Genomic DNA, 23,510 nt, shown 5'->3' on the forward strand with positions numbered 1-23,510 from the left:
GCTTGCTAATGTCTCTTTTCAAATGGAGGGCCTATCCGGTGCCATACCGAGCGTTTCTGACCACGCTGAGGGTAGCTGTGTCTCCCAGATCTCCTGCCCAAGGGTCAGACTCAGGGTACAGGCCAGGAGGATATCTCAGCATCAGAGATTCTAAGGTGGGGGGCGGCTCTTGGTGTCTGAGCTGGTCTCATGAGGTGGCAGCCCCAGGCGGAGCCCTGAGACCTCCGTCCCCAGAGGGAAGGTACCCCAAACTCCCACGAGGCTCTGCGCCATTTCAGCTCCGGCAGGATAGGGATGTCGGGGGGTCCCACGGTTCTGTTCCCTGGAGGGTAGGAAGCGCCGCATTCTTGGGTTTCTCCTAATGGAATACAGTGGGGCACGGCTCCCGTGTCCCTGCGTTGGCAGGAAATGAGATCCCAATCATGTTCTTGGTTCTCGGCTCCTGCTGGGAGCTCCGGAGCAGTCTTGGGGCTAGTCCTACGATGCTGCCCCTCCCTATCCAGGCCTTGGGATTGGCGCTGCCAACGGCAGACGACGGGGGCACTGCTGGCTGCAGAGTTGGCCCCTGGGTCCTGCTGGGACCTCCCCTTCCCAGGAGCCCCCTGCCTCTGCAGCTCTTTGGAGACCAGGGGCTTCTTGACTCCCTGCAGGGGAAGAGGAGCCCCGCCCTAGGACTCGAAGCCCCGTCAGCCTCTAAAGGTGGGGAGGGAAGCCGGCTCCTGGGCTGTCACGCTGGCCCGGGCACTGGCTGTTTCTCAGCAAGACTGTCCCAGCACCACGAGACACAGTCCCAGGCGGTAGGGGTGGCAGCAGCCTTGCTGTGACAGCTCGGCCTCCCCAGGCAGGTGGTCAGCCAGGGTGAGGGGCTTCCTATCACCCTCAGGACAGGCGAGTCAGGGTTGGTGGGACCTGAGTCCACACCCCAGCGTCCTCACGCGCTTTCCGAGCCTTGGGTCTCCCTGGTGGCCTGGGAGCTGCTGTCCGCCCCTCCTGTCGTGCCTGAGCCCAGCCAGCCTCCCTCCAAGTGTCTGTGGGGTGGGGACCACGGGGGTCCCCCAGAGGGCTTTGGGAGCCACGGTCCCCAGTTCCCTTTCCCTGCCTGCAGCCTTTCGGTGAGTGGGAAGCACCTCTGCTGCCCAGGGTGTCCGCCTGGCGCCCTGGCCCCAGGACCCGTGGCCTTGCTGCAGAGCATGCTGGGTAACACCCCCGGTGTCCTCTTGTTTCCCCACACAGGGCTGGAGTACCAGAGGCCCAAGCGTCAGACCTCCTGTGATGACATCGAGGTGCTGTCCACCGGGACGCCCCTGCAGCAGGAGAGCCCCGAGCTGTACCGCAAGGGCACCACCCCCTCCGACCTGACCCCCGACGACAGCCCCCTGCAGAGCTTCCCCGCCAGCCCCGCGGCCACCCCGCCGCCTGCGCCCGCCGCCAGGAACAAGGTCGCCCACTTCTCGCGGCAGGTGTCAGTGGACGAGGAGCGGGGTGGGGACATCCAGATGCTCCTGGAGGGCCGGGCAGGGGACTGTGCCCGCAGCAGCTGGGGTGAGGAGCAGGCTGGGGGCCCCAGGGGCGTCCGCACCGGTGCCCTGCGCGGCGGCCTGCCCGTGGACGACCTCCGCACCCGAGGTTCGGGCCGCAAGCATCCCGGGAACCCCAAGCCGCGGGAGCGGCGGACGGAGTCGCCCCCGGTGTTCACGTGGACTTCCCACCACCGGGTCAGCAACCACAGCCCCGCGGGCGTCAGGCTGCTGGAGCTGCAGGAGGAGAAGCTGAGCAACTACCGGATGGAGATGAAGCCCCTGCTGAGGATGGAGACGCACCCCCAGAAAAGACGCTACGGCAAGGGCGGCGCCTGCCGGGGCTCGGGGGACGACCACCGCCCCGAGGACCGGGGCTTCGCGGTTCAGAGACTGCGGTCCAAGGCCCAGAACAAGGAGAACTTCAGGCCGGCCTCCTCCGCGGAGCCCGCGGTGCAGAAACTGGCGAGCCTGCGGCTGGGCGGGGCCGAGCCCCGGCTGCTGCGTTGGGACTTGACCTTCTCCCCGCCCCAGAAGTCCTTGCCTGTCACTCTAGAGTCCGACGAGGAGAATGGGGATGAGCTCAAGTCCAGTGCGGTGAGTGGGCGGCCACCGGGCTGATGCCAGTGGCGGTGACATCTGCCTCTCTGCTGACCTGGGGTTTCCTGAGTTTGCAGCTCGGTCGCTGCTCCCCCGTTCCTCTCCAGGGGTGGAGTGGGGCTGGGGTACAGCTGGGAGCGGCAGCCCTCAGGTCACTGGGAGTTTATCTGGGAAGCTGGGACCATCCCCTGGGAAGCCAGGTAGGGGCAGGTATCACACCTTTTTCCGTGAGAGGGCTGCCCCCAGGCTGTCCAGAAAGCACAGGAACCTCCTGACCTAGGCAGCATGGGAGCCTGCACTCCCGCATCTGGCTCAACCCCAGCTGCTCAGCAGTCTGTGCCCTGGTCAGTGGCCTTGGGCCTTGGACCGTGAGATGACCACTTGAGTGTCCTGTGCCCTGGACAGGAACCCAGAGACCTAGAAATAGCTGGGGGCGGGGCTGGGAGTCAGGTCAGACACCCCGGGGTGGGGGGTCTGCCAGTCCAGGTTTCTCTTGCCCATGGGGGTGTTGAGGTTGGGGCCAGCTCCCATGAGGCCCCCCTGAGCCTCACCCAGCACCCCTTGTCCCCAGCCCCAGATTCGCTCCTCTAGGGCAGGTGACTTGGAGGGAAGAACAGTGTCCCCTGGGCTAGGCTCGGTGCAAGGCTGGGGGTCCTGGGCTAGGCTCAGTGTGAGGCTGGGGGTCCTGGTGCCTCACACAGGGCTGGCCCCCCCCTTGAAGGGGAACCTCACCGTGCGAATCCCACCCTGCTCCCATAGGGAATGAAGGGCTGTGGGATGGTGGCTACGTGGGATCTGTGCACGGCCAGGCCCTCACCCCAGCAGGGCTCTGCTCGCTCATGGCTGCCCAGGCAGTGCTTGGTGCTGAAAAGAAGTGCCGCAAGGCCATCTGCCCCTTGGGTGTGAGGATGCAGGGGGTTGTCTGCGTGGGGTGCTCAGGGCACGTGGGGCGGGCAGGGGGGCCAGCGGTAGGTTTATTGTTGATGCCGCAGCAGGCGTCGGTGTCTGTGCCCGTCCGTGACCCAGGGGAGCTGTGGTTTTCTTCTGCCAGCCCCACCCCCAGAGGAGTCAAAGCGTGACACCCCTTTGAAGGGGCACGTCCTGCTGGGCGGCAATGCCTGTTTCTGCCTCTCCTTAGCACCACTGCAGACATCTATCTGTCCTGCTGTCGGGTTCCTAAAAGGCCTCCCCCTTCCCCAAATGCCTACAGAGAACAGCCCCTGTGCTCCTGCTGGGACCAAAATGCCAGCTCACACTTACAACCTGATTTTCCCCATCGCAGCCGGAGACGTGTGCGTGGCTGTGCGCGCGCGGTTATTTTAGTAACAGCTAAGCAGTGGGCAGGGTGGGAGGTGTAGGGACGGGTTCTCTTTTTAGCCTGCTTAATACACTGGCACTTCTGGGTGCTTTTAAATGAACCTCCCTGGGGTCAATGCACAAGCTGGGGACAGGTGCCAAGCTGGCGTCGGGAGTGAGTTCACTGTGGGACACCCAGGGTGCTACATGCTGCCCTGGTCCTGCCCGGTCTCCAGCCGGGGCTGGTCTGGGAGGTCCCATCCGCCCTGGAGGAAGCAAGCCGAGCTCCTTGGAGGTGGCTGCCCTCGGGGTACCTGGTGCTGGTACAAACAAGGTGTCCCTCCCCGTCTCCCTCCCCACACCTTCGGAGCTGTGTTTTCTGCCAGGTCTGTGAGGGGAGATGGGGCAGAGAGGCGTGGTCACTCCTAAGCACTGTTCCACACCCCATCCGTGGGAAGCAGGAGGGGCCTGTGCCAGCCGGCATCCATGTCGGGACAGGTGTCAGGGCAGTTGGGTGCCAGGCTGGGCTGGGTGCCTTCAGTGTCACCCCTCACAGGGGTGCAGCTCTCTACAGTGTCTCCCTGGGCCACCAGCATGGTCTGGGGGGCTGTCTTCTGGCCATCCCCCTCCATTCCCAGCCCCCCAACAGCCACGTGCTGCAGAGCTCACAGGCCAGAGGTCCTGGGTACCACTGGCTACAGATGGGCCTGGGATTCTGGCCTGCATAGGGCCCTGGCAATTCAGCACAAAGTCCCGTGGGACAGAAGCACAGGTTCTCCCTACAGCTTTGCCGGTGACTGAACTCTGTGGTCCTGGCTGAGCTTCCCTCTTGGTGAAATGACAGCTATGACCTGCTGGTGGAGGTCCAAGGTAGGGGGATGGCTGGGTAGACAGGAGCCTCCCTCCTGCAGGCAGCCATGCCCTCGCCAACAGCATGCATATCTGCTTCCTGGCCCAGAGCATGGACAGGACAGTGGCAGAAGAGGTGCCACTGACCACCCCACTCCATCTTGCTCCCCCACTGTAGGCCGACTAACACCCAGCCCTTCCTCCTAGCTGGGATGGTGGGGCTTTGCACGAGGGGTGGCATCAGTGGGCAGGGCTGGGCCCTTGGCTGTTCTCTGCCCCCCTGCGGGTTGGCCTGGCCCAACCAAGTTATCACAGGGCCCAAGACTCACAGTGTATCTGCCCGAGGCCAAGATGCCACGGAAAGCCGGGCTCAGGCCGCTGCCCCTGGTGCAGAGGGCTCGGGCCAGCTTTCTCTGTGGTTGAGTGGAGGCCCTCGTTGTGTCCACACCTCCACTTCCATCTGTGCCTCAGGTCCCTGATGGGCTGGGAGGTTGTGGAGGGGGGTTGGCTTGGTGCTGCTGTGGCTGCAGGTGCCTCCCTCGGCAGGACATCACCCTCTGAGGACCCTCCTCTCTGAGCTGCATCCCCAGGGGTACAGTTTACAAAGCCCATTGCTGACTGGGGTTCAGCTTGTCTGTTGAGCAAACTTTTTTCCAAAAAGTTTCTTGGCCAGACAGGGTGGCTCACCTATAATCCCAGCACTGTGGGAGGCCGAGGCAGGTGGATCACCTGAGGTTGTGAGTTCGAGACCAGCCTGGCCAACATGGTGAAACCCCACCTCCACTTAAAAATACAAAAATTAGCCGGGCATGGTGGCATGCACCTGTAATCCCAGCTACTTGGGATGCTGAGGCACAAGAATCTCCTGAACCTGGCAGGAAGTGGAGGCCGTGGTGAGCTGAGATCATGCCACTGCACTCCAGCCTGGGCAAGAACAAGATTCCATCTTAGGCTGGGCGCAGTGGCTCAAGCCTGTAATCCCAGCACTTTGGGAGGCCGAGGCGGATGGATCACGAGGTCAGGAGATCGAGACCATCCTGGCTAACATGGTGAAACCCCATTTTTACTAAAAATATAAGAAAATTAGCTGGGCGTGGTGGCGGGTGCCTGTAGTCCCAGCTACTCGGGAGGCTGAGGCAGGAGAATGGCCTGAACCCGGGAGGCGGAGCTTGCAGTGAGCCGAGATTGCGCCACCGCACTCCAGCCTGGGGCATAGAGCAAGACTCCGTCTCAAAAAAAAAAAAGATTCCATCTTAAAGTTTCTCAAGCCAGTGTCTCTAGGGCATGAGGGCTCCAGTCCCCAGTGTGAGGAGAGGCGCTTAGGCCTGGGAGCTGATACCCGGGACACAGCAGGAGGTGCCCCTGGCAGGTGTGGTGCAGAGCCCCGCGGGGCTGTGAGAGACCTGAGGATGGCATCTGGACGTGTTTCTTTCACGTTTAACAGGAATGAGATAGGCTCATTGGCTGCTTGTCTCCGAATCCAAATGGAAAACCACCAGCTGGGGCCAGGCAGAGGCGAGTACTCCCTCCCGTTGCCGCTGCCATGCCGAGTGGCTGTTGGCAGGGGCCTCCCGAGGAAACCGTGCCGACGCAGAAGTGGCTAGAGCCTGCCCAGGCCACAGATGGGGCCACGATGAGCAGTGCTGCCCAGGGCATGTGGGGGCAGCTCCTGGAGACCACAGGGAGGGGAGGTGGGCACCCAGGTGTGGGCGGGACTGGACCAGGAGGAGGAGGGGCCGCAGCTTGCTCAAGGCAGGGCCTCTGCCATGGGGCCGGAAGGCTGGGAAGAGGCGAGGGCATGATGGGTTCCGAGTGCCCCAGGCAATGGCTGTTTTGGGCCTCGTGCTCAAGCGGGTGCCCGGGGAAGACCAGCCTAGGTGCTGGGATCAGGGCCTTCAACGTTGGCTACGACGCTGCTTCACTGGGGGCACAGCCTGGGAAAGGGTGAAACTGACCCAGGAGACAAAAGGGCCCCCAGGCCAGATAGTCCAGCAGGAGGCTGCTTCTCTCCTGCGGGATGTGGCATCCAGGCTAGGCAAGGGGACCACAGGCTGGCGTCTGCTGTTGCACGGCCCGTTTTGCTGGCTGCGTTCATCCGCCACCAGACGGCTGGCTTTGCTTCCACTTCGTGACTGTTGATTCCTGCTGCGGGGAGTGTGTGCGCACACAAGGTTTTGAGTGGAGGCTCCATGGACCGGGCTCTCTGAGCAGCCTCCTGCCTTGGGCAGGTCCCCATACAGCTCCTTTCCTGAGTGGGGTCTGCATCTCCTTCCAGGCAGCTGTGAGATGCGGAGTGTGGGGAGGGGCGGGGGTCAGGGGCAAGTGTCCTCTAGAAGCAGCCCCTGGGCAAGGCTGGAGTGGGTACCCCCTGCCGTTCATGGGGCGGGCCATCTTCCAGGAGGCACCCGTTCACTATGCAGCAGAGGCGGGGGGCTTCCCAGAGGGGCCACACTGCCTCTCACCCCTGCCTGGTGTGAGCCTGAGACAGTGGGGTGCGGGACTGCAAGAATCACTGCAGAAGGGTGCCCCGGGCAGAGGCTCTGGTGCGAGACGTGTCCTGCCTGGCCCCAACAAGCACAGGGAAGGTGGCAGCTTGGTCCAAGTGCCTGGGCTGTGCGGCTGAAGGGAGAGCCTGGCACTTGGGGCTCTGGTAGAGGCTGAGGACTCGTGAGCCACTTCAGGGAGGTGGTGGCAGCAGCACTCAGGACTGTGACCTGAGTCCGAGGCAGCCTGCATTTGGACACAGCCCTCCAGAGCTAGCTGGCATGAGGAGTTCGTTGAGGAAGCTGTGCTCACAGACTTTGGGAGGCCTCTGCTGAGTCCCAGGGCCCTCTCTGCTGGGCTGCATCTGACACTGGCTATGGCAGCCATGCAGGCGCTTCTGAGGTTCTGATCACAGTGCTCCAAGGCCCCAGTTCCACAGAGCAGGAGAAACCTGCTGACTGGCACACACGCAGCACGCACTGAGACGTTTGCTTACAGAGAGGCCGGGGTGGTTCTCTCCAAGGGGACCCCGGGAGAGCTGGTATTCAGGGTCTCAGGGCTGCAAGGGAATTCCAAGACCAACAACTTCAGACTTACAGGCCAGTGGCTTCCTCCCCAGTCTGGACTTCGAGGGGCTCAGGTTCCAGTGGGCCTTTGGTGTCCAACCGTTTCAAACATCCTCCTGCACACCTCCACCCCCAGGGTCTGCCAGTTTGGTGGAGAGACGTGGCTGGGAGGCGTGGTGGCCCAGGCAGAGCCCCCGTGGCTGTCGCTCACCTTTCTCCTCGCTCTCTTCCAGGGCTCGGCTCCTATCCTGGTGGCCATGGTGATCCTGCTCAACATCGGAGTCGCCATTCTGTTTATTAACTTTTTCATCTGATGAGACTGTCGCGGTAGCAAAAATAGAGAAAGGGTAGGAAAAGGGGACATTAAAAGCAAAACCACAAGAAGGGAAAGACCGCAACTCGGACAGCCCAGCGGCTCCCAAGTCCTCTCACAGAAGAACCACGTGATTCGGTATCACTCACAGTTTGCCTTTTTTTCTGGGTAATGTTTTTTGGATTTTAGCCAAAATTCTTTGCTTGTATAACACTCTGCTGTGTGGCATGGCAGAAGGAGGCCAGCACGCAGCCCCTCCAGCTCCACGTGGAAACAGAAGGGATCCCGGCACGTCAGTGGTAACAGTGGACGTCGTCCTTGTGGTCACATGTCCCTCCTTGGGTGTGGACGGAGGGCAGCCCGGGGCGGAGCCCCAGCCCCACACCCCCTGAGCAGCAGGGCTGGCTCCCGTCGCCATGAGCTTGGAAAAGTGGATTCACTGCTTCCTCTGTCTAGAACAGACGGGTGACAAGTATGGGCGGGAGGCGTGGGGCAGGGTGGCCCACCCCAGCGGGCAGTAGCCCGGCCGTTTTCTGTGTGAGAGCTGTGCTGCACACCTGAGGGAGGGGAGGGGTCGGCCACCTCCTCCCCGTGAGACAGATGCAGGTCCTTCCCTCTTCTCGGCACTGCCCCCGGCCTTCCGTGAGAAGCCGACTCCCCACACCGAGTTTTAAAGCAAAGCCCTTTTCTTCTGCTGCCCACTCACCGTGGGCCCTATTCGGCCGTTTCCCCCACCAGACCCCAGGGAAGCCGGGGCCCACTCCAATCTGCCTGGGCTCAGCAAAGCATGGAAGCCGAGGGGCTGTGCCGTGGAGTCGGCCTCGCGCCGGGGCTCTGGGTGTGTGCACTTGGTGTGCAGGGTGGACGCATGGGCTTCCGTGTCCCCAGGAGTAAGGGCCCTAAAGGAAGCCTTCTCCCATGGTTACTGACCTCCACGGGTTTTCACATCTTTGTACTGTGCCTGCCTCAACTTCCCCTAACAGATATGCATATTCCTTCCAGATGCCTCAGTGCTACACCAGAGTGGGCCTGGTCCCAAGACAGGAATGCGGTTCAAACCCAGTGGCTTGAAACTTCCTGAGAAATTGTAGCATATCCAACCCCCCAAAATGTACAATGTAACTTGTTTCAGTCCAACAAAAACAGGTTCCTTATGTTTCTGCCTTCTCCACCAGGGTTACTCCATCACCCAAACAAAAGAACAAGGTTTGCCAGGATGTCCGAGTGCCCCCTGGCCCTCGTGTGCATGGACGTGCCTGAGGGGTCTGGGCACGGCCACATGCTGGACTCCTGTGCCCGGGGAGGCACTGCAGGGATTCCCCATCCGGTCGCCTTGGGGCCAGCCTGTCTTATGGACTCTGCCTTGCTTTGCTTATGTTTAGCTGTTTCTCTGCTACCTTTCGAGCAGACTTCTTTACTACACTGCACTGGATTGCTATATTTTTAACCAGAAATAAACTAAAGATTAGAGCATGTTCCAGTTAAATTCAGTTTTATTGTTTTCCGTTGTTATATGTTCACTCCCCGTTCCTTCTCGCAGCCTGGTCTGGGGGAGGTACAGGAGAGGGAGGACTGAAGGTCACATACGTTTCTGATGATGTCGCTTTCTAAAGGGATGTGACATCTTTTTGTACATCTTTTCCGTTTTTTGATATCAAGTGGTTGCTGCAGACCGGAAGTGAACCAAATAAAGACTCCTGCTCTTTGCAGCTCTCACCATCACGCATGCTGGGAGATGGGTTTTGTAATTGTCTGCAACTCTTTGCAAACATCACAGCTGCTTTTGTACATTCCAGTAACTGCATGACACAAAATGGTACCTGTGAGCAGGAGACACGTTCACACCATCAGACAAGAACGGAGGCAGGTGTCCCTGAGCAAAGCCGTGCGGATCCAGGCCTAGGGGCCGTCAGCTGCTGCCGTAACACAACCTAGAAAACCAAGCCAAGGCTGGCCCCTTGCCTTCCAGCAGCAAGGGCAGAGGGCAAAGCCACTTCCCTGTGAATTCCAGGAGGATTCAACCAAGGCTAAAATACCCCGGGTCTGAGAGACTCAAACCTTTCATTGGTTTCCACATGGGGTGATTAAGGAGAAGGCTGCTTCCCACCTGTCCAGAGCCTCGGCCTTCCCTGACAGGCGCGCAGTCCTTCCACCCAGGCCCGGGGGGACCCGCTCACCTCCACAGTCGGGCAGGGCAGGGCAGGGCAGCGTGTGCCAGGCTGGCTGCTGCTGCATGGAGAACTGGATGAGTTTTCATTAGCCCGAGAGCAGCCTGGTGAGAGCCATTTTCCTCCCCAGCAGCTGCTTCCATGCTTTACCTGTGCATCCCCGAGGCCAGGAGAAAGTGGCATCCCCTCCGGATGGCAGCATGGTCTGTGGGGGGTGGGCATGGACAGCCCATGGGCCAGGCTGGCGTCTCCCCACCCTTGCAAACCTGCAAAACAGATCCACCCCTGGCCCAGGAACGGATTAGCCCTGTCCTGGAAGAGCTGGAAGACCCTCTGCCCTGGGGTCTCTGGGGAGCCTGTGTGTGCCCACAGCTGGCCCATTTACCAGACTCTGCACACTGGATGGACTGGTGCTTTCTGAAGTTCAGTAGTGCACAGGATGTGCCTGGATAATTTCGGGAACTTGAAACATTCTCTTTATCCATTCTTTTGGATCTAGAACCATTAGCTCACAGGATTCCCAAAGATACAGATTAGGTGTGCAATGCCTGAGCTGAGCTAACTGACACGACGGTGGTGATGCAGAAAAGCTGGGCAGGGCCAGGCGCAGTGGCTCATGCCTGTAATCCCAGCACTTTGGGAGGCCGAGGCGGGTGGATCACAAGGTCAGGAGATCGAGACCAGCCTAACCAACATGGTGAAACCCCATCTCTACTAAAACAAATACAAAAATTTGCCAGGCGTGGTAGCAAGTGCCTGTAGTCCCAGCTACTTGGGAGGCTGAGGCAGGAGAATCGCTTGAACCTGGGAGGCGGAGGTTGCAGTGAGCCAAGATCGTGCCACTGCACTCTAGCCTGGGCGACACAGCGAGTCCGTCTCAAAAACAAAGATACACATCGTAGAATGACAGGCCCTCCCCACATGCACTCAACTCGCTCCCCTGGGAGGCCCCAAGCCAGGCCATGGGCCAGCGGTCCACGGGGTGTCCACACTCCAGGCTCTAACCACGCCCCTGGCTCTAACCACACTTGCTCCTTTTCACTTTCAGAACCACACAGCCACCCGGTCTCACTGAGGGCCATCAGTCACCCCCAAGGCACTGCAGACCTAGTGGGGAGAACCCGAGGGAAATGAAATGTTTTTCATACTTTTTCAGTTCAGGTTTTTGATCGTCCTTTACTCCTTCCCTGGGAAGTTTTATCGTCCGCTGAACCCGTGGGAGTAAAGAGGCGCTGGGGCCTGTGGTGGCCCCCAAGCTGCTGGCGCTCCTGGGCCATGTGAGGGCGGCACATCCAAGACCTGCCCTCAGTCTTCACAGGGCAGTGTGGATTTCACGTCGTGTGTGCGACAGAACAATCAGCAGGAGAGGAGGGGAAGGGCCATCTGCCTCTTCTAGGTCACGCTCCGTTTCTCTGACTCTTCCTAAGTTTGGTCCGACTATTCTTGCCTTTGGTCTTGGAAACTTGACATCAAGCTGCCTAACAGATTTTCGGACGTCACCTTCCATAGCTGCGGGTGCTGTGACAGTTTCTCCCTTCAGCCGGCTGACAGCACCGGACGCGGCAAGCTTCAGGACATCATGACGCTGCCCTCCCACAGTGCCTTGAGAACCTCTCCCGGGCCAGGGTCTGCCTCTAGCCCAGGACCAGGACCCCGATTCCAGAAAAGGCAGAGGGAGGAGGGCAGATGGAGGAGACTGGAGGGAGGAGGATGGAGGAAGAGAGGAGACTGGAGGTTGGAGGGAGGAGGGAGTCAGTCAGCTCAGGCACCTGGTTGGCTTCTCTCACGCCCAGGCTGTGTGTCAGGTGAGGCAGTCGGCACACAGAAGCTGAGGAAGCAACTGTCCCCAGCTGCCGAGGAGGCCGCCGGCTTGGCCTTCAAAACAAGCGAGGAAAAGTGCGGCTGCCATCGCTGAAAAGAAACAAAGCCAGGCTGTATTTTCACCACACGTCCCCTGCCTGGAAAATGAACTATGGAACGCACAGCGGGCTGGGGGTGGGTGCTGGGAAGGGACGGAACAAGGGTCTCCGGCAAACCACAAAGGCCCTGCAGGCCAGCGCCTCCCGATGAAAAGAGGCGGGGACCAGCACCTGGCGCCGGCTGCAGAGGGGCGGTCAGCGCCCCCAGAGCCGAGGCCCTCAGCACCCCAGGCTAGCAACAGGGTCGCAGGGCGCTCAGGACAGGCGAGGCCGAGCTCTGCAAAGAAGCTGAATGCTCCTCTCAAACTTCGGCCCACCCGTCAGGAACAAATAAACGCTTTCTAAGTCTGTTTCTTCATGAACCCCCAGCAGAAGTGCCTGAGCGGTGAATGCAGCCACAGCGTTCTGTGCCAGCTTGTTCCCAAGCCTGGGAGAAGCAAGTGGCCCCGTGACGGGGACAGGTCACGGCCTGGGCATGAGCTCACTCCGTGTGTCTGGGTGTTGGGCCCAGGCCACTGGGTTTCTGGGGTGGCGGAGCAGACCAGCCAACCTCACGCGCCAACCTCACACGCCTACCTCACGGCCACTCGTCCGCCTCGTCCACTCCTGGCCTTTGGGATAAACATCCTGTCTCAGACACACCCTTCTCGTGCGCCGACACCACCTGCTCAGGCCTATGCCACCTGCCTGTCCTCCTGAGCGTGCACGCCGTGTCTATGCCCCACAGAGGCCTCCGGCCAAACCACCACTGCTTGTTAACAGCTGCCATCCATACCGAGGAAGTCACTTCCAGCCCAAGGAGTGGCTGACGGGGCTCTGCTCAGCCCTTCTTGGTTATCTTCCTGGGCCTGCAATGAAGCTCAGCCCAGCAGCCAGGCAGCTCCTAAAAAGCCTAATGCTGGGTCTAGTCCCTGGTGACCCCAGGCTACTGTGAGAACTTGTGACCCGAGATCAGAACAGCCTTCGGGTCCCAGAGCTTCCCGCACGATTGTGTGTGGAACAGACCAGGAGATTCCACCGGATATGGGTTCAAACTTGACCACCAACGGCACCCAGCCCAAGGGCTGCCTCTCCCGACCATGACAACCAACTCCTCCTCCACAGCGGCTCTGCCAGGCGCCCAGTCCATAAAGGGCGGCCACTGCTGGGCAAGGAGGGCCTGTCTGCCGGGGACTCCCAGGCCCTGGGGTTAGGCTGAGAGAGGAAGATGGGTGTGAGGGTGCGGGGGCAGGGGGGTGGGCCCTGCAGGGTGGTGCCTGGCCCATCCTGCACCCACAGCCTGGGAACCCCCGGCTTTCTCGCATGGGCCTCTGGGGAGCCCGCATGCCCAAGCGCGGCCACATCAGAGCAGACTTCGAGGGCAGCACCTTTCCAGGCACGTCCGTGGCCGCCTCAGGCGCAGGCACTCTGCCGATGGCAGCCCCTCCTGGACGCTGAGCTGACCTATCTAGCAGGACTCTGCTCATGTGCACCATCTGCCATTTCCACAGAAACCCCGTCCCCAGAGCCCAGTGGAGAAAAAACCCTCAGGAGCCTCTCGGCTCAGGGGAGCCACGTGGGACAGGCCCCCTCGTTCCAGCTGCAGAAGCAACTGAGCCTGCTGCAAACACCTCTGTGAACTCGGACAGAAAACGGTGTTAACCTGCGTTTCCTTCCAAGTCGGACCGGCGCATGTGAACTGTCTGCTAACACTGTGTACAATCATTCCGTGCAGTGACAAAAACAGAACTTCTCTTATTGAAGTTTAAAAAGTGGTTTAAAAAGTTACCCTGAGCCTTTTTTCTTTGCTTTTTTTTTTTTTGAGGCGGAGTCTCGCTCTGTTGCCCAGGCTGTAGTGCAGTGGCGCGATCTCGGCTCACTGCAAGCTCTGCCTCCCGGGTTCCCGCCATTCTCCTGCCTCAGCCTCCCGAGTAGCTGGGACTACAGGCACCGCCACCACGCCCGGCTAATTTTTTTTTTTTGTATTTTTAGTGGAGACGGGGTTTCATTGTGTTAGCCAGGATGGTCTCGATCTCCTGACCTCGTGATCCGCCCGTCTCGGCCTCCCAAAGTGCTGGGATTACAGGCTTGAGCCACCGCGCCCGGCCTTTTCTTTGCTTTTAAGCTGGAAAGATAGCTTGGTTACTTACAAAATGAAAATCAAATAGTTTTCCTAAATGAATGTAACAGTTTAAATCCTACTGTTAACGAAAGCAAGGAACACTGTTGAGATTAAAGAGAAATTCTGCTCCTTTTAGTAATAAACAATGTCGTGTGACACTTTGGAACGCTTGTCTCATTACAAACCATCATCTTTACTGAAGTTCCTTCTGCTGCAGAGCTGTGTGATGGACACGTGGACAGAGCTGGGTGGCACGTGGAGGCTCTCCTGGCTTCCGAGCAGGAAACGTGCTGTGAGCAGGAATCTCGAGTGAGTTCCGTGGCGTCCCTGCGTCAGCACACGCCGGGTCCTCAGTCTCGAGTGAGTTCCGCGGTGTCCCCGGGTCAGCACGTGCGGGGTCCTCAGTCTCGCTGGCTCACCAGTGGTGGCCGGGGCATGCCTCCCCCAGCCCTGAGTCTCCTGGCAGTGGTGGCCGGGGCATGCCTCCCCCAGCCCTGAGTCTCCCGGCAGTGCAGGCAGCGTGGGCACGGGGTTTGTCACAGCCTGTAAGTGAATGGGGGACACAAAAATCACCAGAAAGGCAGGCTCTGCCCTCCGGGAGTGCACAGGCAGTTTTTAAATGCGCGCGTTCGTGTAATTAAATGTCCCCGTTTCTGTTTCTCAGGGAGTGGTCACTCAATCTCTTTCTTCCAGCCAGAGTTCTGTAAACCTGCGCCTCTCACACCTCAGAGATCCTGCGCCTCTCACACCTCAGAGACGCCCGAGTCCAGCCTCTACAGCTGGGTCCCTGGGTGGGCTGCAGCCGTGGGGGCTTGGAAGGGCTCTGAAGGTTGAGACAAGGAAAATGAGGGGCAGGAGCAGGACTCAGGGAAGCGGGTCGCTGTGGTACCTGCACTGTGGCCCTTGGCCCTGACAGTGCGTCAGTGTCCAGCAGGGACTGCTTGTGTGCCTCGGGACACCACTGTTCAGGACCCCAGTGACCAGGCGTGGCCAGGCCCCGGATGGCACTGCTGCAGCTCTCTCGTCAGAGAGAAACGGAGGTGACCACAACCTGCGCCGGGAGCCATCTGGGTTATGAAAACGAGATGGGCCTCCACACAACACTCTTACACTGCCCAGGAGAGCGGCGGTCACTAGCAAGTTCCTTCCACGCACAAAGGCAGGCAGGCTGAGGTCGTGATCACAGCTAGAGCTCGGCCCCTTTTCCTTTTGGGCTGGGAACCACCACCCCCTGCTCCTTCTGGAGAAGAGCAGACTCTTCTCTGATGGAAGCCATCAAGCACACGGCGCCGCCTCCTCACCAACACCCGAGCACCACGTCCAGCGCGGGGTCCCACCTCGTTACCTGAACGTCACGTGGAAGGAGTCGCCTCTGGAAAACTCTGGAGAGGGTCTCTCTCACCAACAGGCATCTTGGCATTTGGTCCCTCAGTGACTCTGTAACTGTCACCTAGCCAATGACATCCTGCTTATACCAACTCAATTAAAAAAAAATCAGATGTCAAATTGCAGTCAACACTACTCTCGTCTAAAAACAAACACAAACTAACTGCCTGGCAAGGATTTCTAAGCTCAATGGGTAGTTCCCTTGATGTTCATTCCACCCAACACCCCCCCGCCCCAACCACGAAAAAAGCCACCGCGCATGGCCAGTCCCTCCAGTACATCCTCACACAGAGCATGACGTGCATGGGCAGCAGGGGGAGAATGGGGAACAAGATGATTCATCCTTCGAAATCCCACAAAGCCCTGCGAGGAGCTGTGGCCCTGCTGCCAAGTGGGCCGGCCAGAGCGCCTCACCTGACATGCCCGCCCACCCTGCAGTCTGGGGTCCGGGGGCCGTGTGGGGGGGCCGGAGCCGAGGGAAAGCCTTCCTAACAGCCAGCAGCTCACCACACCGAGGAACTGGAGGTGAATGTGGCACCGAGTATGGCGTGTCCCAGCCGCTCCCGGGAGACAGAGGCCCTGGGCTTTCATGCCGGCTGCTCACACCCTATGGCGGCTGCCTGGCCACCAAGTGGTTCAATAAACTGGGCTCTAGCAGACAAAGCAGACCACAGGCCCGTGGGGCAGGCAGAGCCTGCACAGGAAGCCACCACCCTGTGTTGCGTTCTGCGTCTCCCGCGGTTCCACACTGAAGGGGCGCTGCTGTTTTCATCACGGCCGTGGCAGCCACTCCATGCTGGGAGCTTGTCTGTCTGATCCCCATTGGTTCTGATCAGTATCTTTCATTCAAATCAAATCTTTAGCAACAAAAGCAAAATGCTTTCTGTATAAGAAAGTGTACAAGAAGTTTCTTCCTCAGGGCTGCTGTCATCTGTCTTTCAACTTGGTTGATTCAAAAGTACCTTTTTCCTGGGAATCCCATTTAATTAGTTACAAGCTCCTCTGAAAGAAAATCTCTGATAACAGACAACTGCATTGAAGCCAACAAGATCTTTCCATTCCTTCCTCCAAGAGCAGGAGGGAAGACCGAACCGGCCACACAACGGGGTCCATCTTCTGGACAAGGGCCAGAGCCGCAGAGCCTGTGGGGGCGGGGACGCTGCTGCCTGCGCTCCGGCTTCTCAGCCCTGCCCGAGCCTCTCCCAACCAGCTCAGCCGAGAGCGTGAGGAAAGAGCCCTGCCTGCCCCGCACTCGAGACAAAGTGCCCAAACCGGCCACCAAAGCCCGACGCCGCCAACATGAGCTGCAGCCCTCGGGGGTTGGCAGGGGAGCCAGCACAACGCAAACACGAGCTGCAGCCCTCCAGGGGGGCTACGCCTGCAGCCTCACCCGTCGGCAGTGCCACCCACACATCCAGACGCACCAGACAGGTGTCCCCACCAGGGAACAGGCAGTGCTCAGAGCCTTCCCCTTTCTTTCCCCTTTCTGATCAGCTTTTCGGTCAAGTGACCACAGAAGCCTGAAGTGAGGTCACACCCATGGCAGCGGGCAGGGCCCTCGGGGCCAGTTCAAGTGCCACCCGCCCGCCGAGGCCTCCTGAACACCTGGCTCACCAGGGAGCTCAGCACGTGCCCCTGCTGGGGAAGAGCTGGCCAAGTGCCCCTGAGGTGATCCTGAGAGATGACGCTTCTGAAGCCACTGCCCCATGGTGACCCGGGTACTCCTGGGCCCACCTGGAGCCATGAGGACGAATCGGCCAAGGGAGCAGGGAGGCGCTCACAGCTGCTCGCTGCCAAGTCAGCTTCTAGTCCTCTCCGCTCAACACTGGTTCCGCCAGGAAGGGAGTCTCCCCACCACCCTTGTTTTGAACTCCCAGATAAGAAAAGGGACCACAGTTATGTTGGCCCATTACAGAAAGCTAAGGATCCTATATTCCCACTGTTCAAAATATTTAAGACACCCACAAAACTGCACCGGGTGTGGTTTCAGTGCTCAACATTTGACCCCAATTATGCAAATCTGAACCGGCCTTCAGTCTTGGACTGGAGCAGGCCTCGGGTGGGGGTTAGCGCACCACAGCCTTCGGGGGCAAGGGCGCTGCAGCGCGGGAGCCAGGAGGAGCTGGCCGGAGATACCTGGTGGCAGCCATATGGGGACGCTGGGAGCCCTCAGCCTCCGGCCTCCCATCCTGTCGCTCTGCAAATGCTAATCCTAAACCCTAAACCCGACAGGGACCACCAGGGCCTCACCAGAGACCATGCGGGGGCACGGGGCTCCCAGGAGTGAGGCCGCTGCACGAGGGACCCACCAGGAGATCCCCGTGTGGAGTCGGCCAGCGGTGCCGTACATGAACGAGAACAGGGAAGGTGTGCACTGGCCCTGGCCTGCTTTTCTGTTTCCAGACGTCAAAGGCTGATCCGAGTATGAAGATGGATGGGAAGTCAGGGCCCTCTTCTGGTTCTGTAGAAGGAAAGGCTCACAAAGCACAGCATATTCCGGGGTTTCGGGTGCAGAAACCTGCTTCTCAAGGGTCCTTCGTGTCCAAAGTTCCACCCTCCAGTGTGGGGCAGTCTTGCCCTAGGCCAGCCCTGGCCCGGGGCAGAGGCCCCAGGAAGACTGGGTGTGCCTAGGGCCGCACAGAAGAAAACCTCGCGGTGGTCTTGTTTCAAGTCCAATTTATTTTACACAACACACAGGCTGCTGAGGGAATCCACCCGCACTGCACTCAGTTGAGCTTCTGGCCCAGCGCCGCATCAAAGACTAAATCATGGGAGAAAGTTCACGCCCTGGCCTGGGCCACCCACCTTCAGCTCTCTCCTGTGTGTCAGGGCACAGGCTGGCCCCGAGAGCTTCAACCAACATGGCTGGGTCCTGGGCGGACGTAGGCACAGCACTTGCCAGGCGCCCCTGGAGGGGGCTCTTCTGATACACGAGGAAGGAATGAGAGAGAAACACATTCAGCCGAGGGGGATGCCTGTGCAGGGAGGGTAGAGAGAACACCGGGTTTTCAGGGAAGACCTCATCAAAGAGCCCACACGCACACCGCACTCATCAGCAAGCTGCCGAAATTACTCCACATACCGTTTTTAAGAATTTAAACTTGCCTCAAGGCATCTACAGAACAAAGCTGAATTCTAATGAAAATCCAATAAACATGAAAAGCCTCTCACCAACACCCAGCAGCCACACCACCCGTGAGCTCCAGTCCGCTCACCTCAGTCCTCCGCACCGCTCTCCTCTCCGCTGTCTTCGTCCTCATCCTCGTCTCCACCCTCAGCACCTTCAACCTCCTCACTGTCCTCTTCCGAGTCTGTCTCCTCCAGCCACTCCTGAGTTTCTTCAAAAGCAGAATGAACACACACAGATGTCAGCACAGCTGGGGCAGGCGGGGGAGGCTGCGGGACAGTGGTGGCTACTTACTGGGGGGATTCCATCTTCTTACTTAAGAACCATGATGTGAAACCTAACTCCTGGCCGGGCGCGGTGGCTCACACCTGTAATCCCAGCACTTTGGGAGGCGCAGGTGGGTGGATCACCTGAGGTCATGAGTTCAAGACCAGCCTGGCCAACATGGTGAAACCCTGTCTCTGCTGGGTGTAGTGGTGGGCACCTATAATCCCAGCTACTCAGGAGGCTGAGGCAGAAGAATCCTTTGAACACAGGAGGCAGAGGCTGCAGTCAGCCAAGATCGCACACTGCACTCCAGCCTGGGCGACAGAGTGAGACTCTGCCTCAAAAAAAAAAAAAAAAAGAAAGAAAGAAAAAGAAACCTAACTCCTCTTCCCCGGGCCCCTTCAGATCCACAAATAAAACAGACTGTGTTCCCTGGGCGTCAAGGCAGAGACCCGAGACGGCAAACATGCAAAAGCACCCCCATAAGGGAGCGGCTGGCCAAGAGGGCCTCCTGCCACCCTCCACGCTGGCTCACGGTGCTCTCAGAAAACAGCAAACATCCTGCGCCAACGGTTCACTATCTTTCCCTGGATTTGTGGATTTTGCTTTCATCTCAGATCTTTAGAAACTGCACGGTGACTCAAGTCCAGCAGCAATCAGGGTAAAGGGGACGTGTGACTACGGCAGCAGAGGGGCCCTGGGTCAGACAGCAAGGCTGGAAGCTCAGACCCAGGGCCTTGGGGCCCGGCACAGACGGCCGCCCACAAACAAGCATGCTGTGGACAGAGCAGCAGATGCGCCCGTGTCCTGTGCCGCCAGAACTGCAGCTCCTGTCAGCACCTGGGACAAAGGACGGACGTGCCCAGGATGGGCCCTCCTTTCCACAACAGGTCTGACCGTGGAGGCAGGAGCACAGGCCCCTGTGAGGAGCATCGGCACAGGCCGCCTCTGGGCGGCTTGCAGGGCTTGCTTTCGAGTGACGCGACACACGACCGTGGGCTCTCGCCCCCAGGCACGGAGGCACCAAGTCGCCTGGCTCACTTGGGTCCATCTCCACCAAGGCCTTCCACGCCTCCATCCTGTGCAGGTCCAGGCAGTGCAGGTCGCTGAGGGTGACCTGGCGGTCGCCAGCCTCAAACATGCCCCCGTAGACGTAGAGCACCCCGTGCTTCACGGCCAGCATGGCGTTGGAGCGAGGACACGGCCCAGGTGTGGGGCTGCCAGCCTCCTCGAGGCTGTCTTCGTCCTCAGACTGGGGCTGCCCTGCCGAGCCTGGGGCGGAGAGCACCTGCTTAATGGTGACCACGGTCCCATCCTCGGTCACCACCTCCTTGACCACCTCCACAGGCGCCTGCGTGCCAGCTCCCCCACACGCCAGCTTGCTGCCACCTTCGGGCTCCTCTCTTCTGCCCCGCCTGCGCTTCTTCTTCTCAGACTTGGGCCCCTATTAATAGACCGAGGGAGCAGAGAGCAGCAGCTTCAGCGAGGCAGCGGTCGGTCCTGCTATGCCCACGAGGCCAGGCAAGAGTTTGCGGGGACCACCCACAAGCGTGGGGAGTATGTGACCCAGGGGGGCGCCGTCCCTGACTGCCCTGGGTGCAGGCACTCGGCAGCAGAAGCACGCTCCTGTCTTGCACTGGCCTCGCCGTTCACTCCTGGGCTGGGGGAGAAAACCCCCCATCGCGTGTCCTCACTGAGGGGCGGCTCCACACGTCCACTGAGAGGTGGACAGGCCACCAGACCCCAGACCCAGTGCACCAGCCCCTCGGGCTCCGACGCTCACCTTGGGAAAACCCAATCCACCGACAGCGCTAGCTCCCGGAAGGGCTGGGGAAGCCAGGCTGAGGGGCTTCCTCCCCTTTCCCAAGGAAGACCAATGGCCAGGCCCGCAACCCCAGCTCATTTACTACAAACGGCGAGTCGGAGAGGGGCCCTTCCTCACCACGTTTCTAAAGGGGAGCTCTTAGGTCAGGGTGCCTCCTGCAGGACAGCCGTCCATCCCTCTTTGTCCCATTTCCCTGGCTGTGTGGCAGCGGTCAGTTTGGACCCTTCTGTCACAGCCTTTGCCATTTTGTCACAAAATGCTGCCAACTCACGAGGTGACATTTGCCAGGTTATTTCCAAATTTTCCAAGGATCACTACCTCCAGATCAACTCAAAGTCAGCTTCACATTCTAGACTTCTAAGACCCACTCTGTATCTGTACTCTCCAACAATGAGTTTCGAAAGGGAAAGCTCCCTGAGGTCCTCCGTGATCCCGGGAAATGTCAAGGGCCCTGTGATGACACAGTTTGAGAACTGTGACACTAGCTGGGGTCAAAACGTTCTCTGAAGAAAAGCCACAGGGGAAACCTGTGCAGACTCTGCTTGGAGTAATTCCTCCTAAAGTCAAAGAGCAAGGTGGACTGTGGATCCAGAAACGAACCCTTGTGTTTTCCCAGTGTCCAGCCCAGGCGCCACCACGCGTCAAGAGCAGCTCTTTGCCACCAACAGGGACCAGCCCTCCTTGGCTCTTTCTGGGTCCAGTTGACCTGGTACACTCGGAGACCCTGAGGCCAAGTGGGGGATCCCCTTCTAGGACTGTCACCCACTGCTGTACCTGTGCTGGGCTGGCCCTGGACAGCAGCTGTGCCCATGCGGACAGTAAAGATGGTGCCAGAAACCAGGGGAGCTCAAATGTCATAACAACACAGGCTGGTCTGCACCAGGACCTCCAGCAAACCCTTCTCACACAGAGGGCCAGGGAGGTCCCGGGCACCTCAGTCTGGGGAGAGTGGCTCCTGAGGCAGCAGCACCGCCAGCATCCAGGATGGGCTGAGGGGACCATGACCAAGGGCTGTCCAAGCCTAGTCACCCAGGACACAGGCAGAGACAGAACCCCGGCCCCTCTTGAGAGAGCTCACGGGCTCTGGGGGCCCCGACACCCAAAGCTGCTGGAGGGAGGCAGGGACCCAGTTAGGGCTGCGCATCACGGCACATACCACTCAGAGGTTGCCCTACCTTCAGCTGTCCCTCAAACCAGCGGTTCCTGGTGGCATCGTAGAAGTACAGATCGTTGAAGAACTCGCCCGCCAGGCTCTCCTCCTCTTCCTCGTCACAGACACCCCCGAAGAACAGCGTCTGGTGATTCGGGGCCATGGCCACGGAAAAGCCAGACCGTGGGGTGGGCTTGACCCCCGAAGGGTTCATCCGAGTCCACACCCACTTGTCTGTCAAAAGAGAGCAAGGAAATGGGATAAGAACAGAAGGAAGGACCCTGAGAGCCAGTCCAGGACACACCCAGGACCCCAGGGGCCCCCCAGAACGGGGTAAATGAAAGCCGTGAGACTGCAGGCAAAAACCCTGCTCCCGCTGCAGAACAGACACCATTCGACGCCCCTTGAGTTCCACCCTTCTCCTTAAGAGAGCTGGCATTCAACAGCTTTCCACACACCCCAAGCACCTCTGACCACGGGCAGCTTCAAGCCACAGCGGAAAGGCAGGGATTGCGCAGCAGCAGCACACACGCTAGACACACAGAGGGGCTTCCGTGGGGAGGCCACCCGCACGGTGACCCTCCGCCCCGCACGGGGACCCTCCGCCCCGCACGGCGACCCTCCGCCCCGCACGGCGACCCTCCGCCCTGCACGGGGACCTGCTGGCCTGTGCCAGTCCCCCTTGGGCCTGCAGTGTGGCCAGCTCTACTTTAGGAGGGGTCTGCCCTGTGTTCTCTCTTGGCCCACACCTATGTGACATGCCAACCCTCCAACGGAGCCCGGTGTGCAGGTGGTGTCTTCCCACCACTTCTAGGAGAAAGAATGGAGATTTTTTTCCTCTAACGAACAAAAAAACAAAAACAAAAAACCAGAAGCAGCAAATGGCCATATTCTGTGTGGTGCTAGATACCACCCACCCATGCCCACTGCGGGTGTGGCTCCGGGGCCACCTGCCTCATTCCCACCAGCACACGACTGTGTTAAGAAACAGGTAAGACCGGCCGGGCGTGGTGGCTCACGCCTGTAATCCCAGCACTTTGGGAGGCTGAGACGGGTAGATCACGAGGTCAGGAGATTGAGACCATCCTGGCTAACACGGTGAAACCCCATCTCTACCAAAAAAACAAAAAAAAACCAAAAAAAATAGCCGGGCGAGGTGGCGGGCGCCTGTAGTCCCAGCTACTCGGGAGGCTGAGGCAGGAGAAGGGTGTGAACCCAGGAGGCAGAGCTTGCAGTGAGCCGAGATCTGGCCACTGCACTCCAGCCTGGGCGACAGAGCGAGACTCCGTCTCAAAAAAAAAGAAAAAAAAGAAAAAAAAAGAAACAGGTAAGACCAACATTAAGAACTCGCCACACAGTCAGGGCAGGACCCTCTCCAGTGACAGAAACCCATGCACACAAGGTGTGCCGCTCCTCACCACGGTGCTTTCCTCTTGGGGGCTGAGGAGCGGAGCACACAGGCTCAAGGCCGCCCTGCGGGAAACAGTCCAGCATCCAGGTTCAAGTTCACTGGGGTGTGAGCTGGGAAACTGACTGGAAGAACGAGTCTGCCCTCATCAGCCAGGGGTGCGGTAAGGCAGGGCCATGGCAGAGGCACCTCAGCCTTTTGACAGGCAAGGGGGTGTGAACTCAGATTAACCCTTCAGGTATTTCTGAGGCCTCAGCCTGAGGAATTTTAGTGCAAGGAGGAGGTAAAAACACTTTGCACAATGGTCCCCTCTCCTGGGTTGGAGAACTTGCTGTGGGTCACAAAAGCAGACTTGGCCTAGGCACTGGGTCTCCTGGGTCTAGCCCAGCCCTCCGGTCCCAAGCCACAGCCTCCCATGAGAGCTGTCCGCTGGTTTCCTAACGGCACTGGGGATGCTAAGCTCCATGGCAAACACCCTCGACCAGTGCCTCCTGGCGTCACTCCCTTGCTCTGGAGCAGAACAAATGCCATGGT

The 23,510-nt window shown here is 59.5% G+C and overlaps 3 protein-coding genes, 1 long non-coding RNA gene and 1 pseudogene across 15 annotated transcripts in view; 1 reads left to right on the top strand and 4 right to left on the bottom strand.

The window, feature by feature from the left end:
* The window catches only part of JPH3 (junctophilin 3), a 111,197-nt gene extending 102,086 nt beyond the window's left edge, over positions 1-9,111 (top strand). For 3 of the 4 annotated variants that reach the window (XM_077986636.1, XM_077986637.1, XM_077986638.1), the window contains 2 exons: positions 1,234-2,114; positions 7,546-9,111. In XM_077986636.1, the coding sequence (XP_077842762.1) occupies positions 1,234-2,114; positions 7,546-7,626 (962 nt within the window). In that variant the 3' untranslated portion in view covers positions 7,627-9,111. The remainder of the gene's footprint in view (positions 1-1,233; positions 2,115-7,545) is intronic. The other variant, XR_013412024.1, reaches the window with a different exon arrangement.
* On the bottom strand, positions 5,680-7,631 carry LOC114674381 (uncharacterized). Its single transcript, XR_013412025.1, has 3 exons — positions 7,524-7,631; positions 6,841-7,305; positions 5,680-5,761 (listed from the first exon to the last, which is right to left on the bottom strand). It is a non-coding gene; the product is annotated as an uncharacterized LOC114674381 (long non-coding RNA).
* Positions 9,101-18,144, bottom strand: LOC106995115 (uncharacterized). Its single transcript, XM_077986647.1, has 10 exons — positions 18,005-18,144; positions 15,707-17,660; positions 15,159-15,291; positions 14,278-14,356; positions 13,999-14,140; positions 11,563-11,704; positions 9,944-9,998; positions 9,733-9,851; positions 9,446-9,556; positions 9,101-9,290 (listed from the first exon to the last, which is right to left on the bottom strand). Exons 4-9 carry the CDS (start codon positions 14,292-14,294, stop codon positions 9,525-9,527), a joined length of 507 nt encoding a protein of 168 aa, XP_077842773.1. The 5' UTR covers positions 14,295-14,356; positions 15,159-15,291; positions 15,707-17,660; positions 18,005-18,144; the 3' UTR covers positions 9,101-9,290; positions 9,446-9,524.
* Positions 12,154-13,326, bottom strand: LOC144329382 (uncharacterized; annotated as a pseudogene).
* The window catches only part of KLHDC4 (kelch domain containing 4), a 58,359-nt gene continuing 52,709 nt past the window's right edge, over positions 17,861-23,510 (bottom strand). For 3 of the 9 annotated variants that reach the window (XM_077986643.1, XM_077986639.1, XM_077986644.1), the window contains 4 exons: positions 21,594-21,802; positions 19,635-20,037; positions 18,415-18,537; positions 17,861-18,119 (listed from right to left, as the gene is read on the bottom strand). In XM_077986643.1, the coding sequence (XP_077842769.1) occupies positions 18,416-18,537; positions 19,635-20,037; positions 21,594-21,802 (734 nt within the window). In that variant the 3' untranslated portion in view covers positions 17,861-18,119; position 18,415. Of the gene's footprint in view, positions 18,175-18,414; positions 18,538-19,634; positions 20,038-21,593; positions 21,803-23,510 lie in introns of all 9 variants that reach the window. The other 6 variants (XM_077986645.1, XM_077986641.1, XM_077986640.1 and 3 more) reach the window with 2 other exon arrangements.

This window comes from Macaca mulatta, chromosome 20 (genome assembly GCF_049350105.2).
Source record: "Macaca mulatta isolate MMU2019108-1 chromosome 20, T2T-MMU8v2.0, whole genome shotgun sequence".
NCBI classification, from domain to species: Eukaryota; Metazoa; Chordata; class Mammalia; order Primates; family Cercopithecidae; genus Macaca; species Macaca mulatta.

Bases quoted from the DNA above. Each gene is read 5' to 3' on its own strand.
- LOC106995115 (XM_077986647.1), bottom strand. The intron at 11,705-13,998 runs GTTTGTAATGAG...GTTTCTTTTCAG, and splicing joins GAACTTCAGTAAAGATGATG to CGATGGCAGCCGCACTTTTC. The intron at 9,852-9,943 runs GTAAAGCATGGA...TCCATGCAGCAG, and splicing joins CTGGCCTCGGGGATGCACAG to CAGCCAGCCTGGCACACGCT.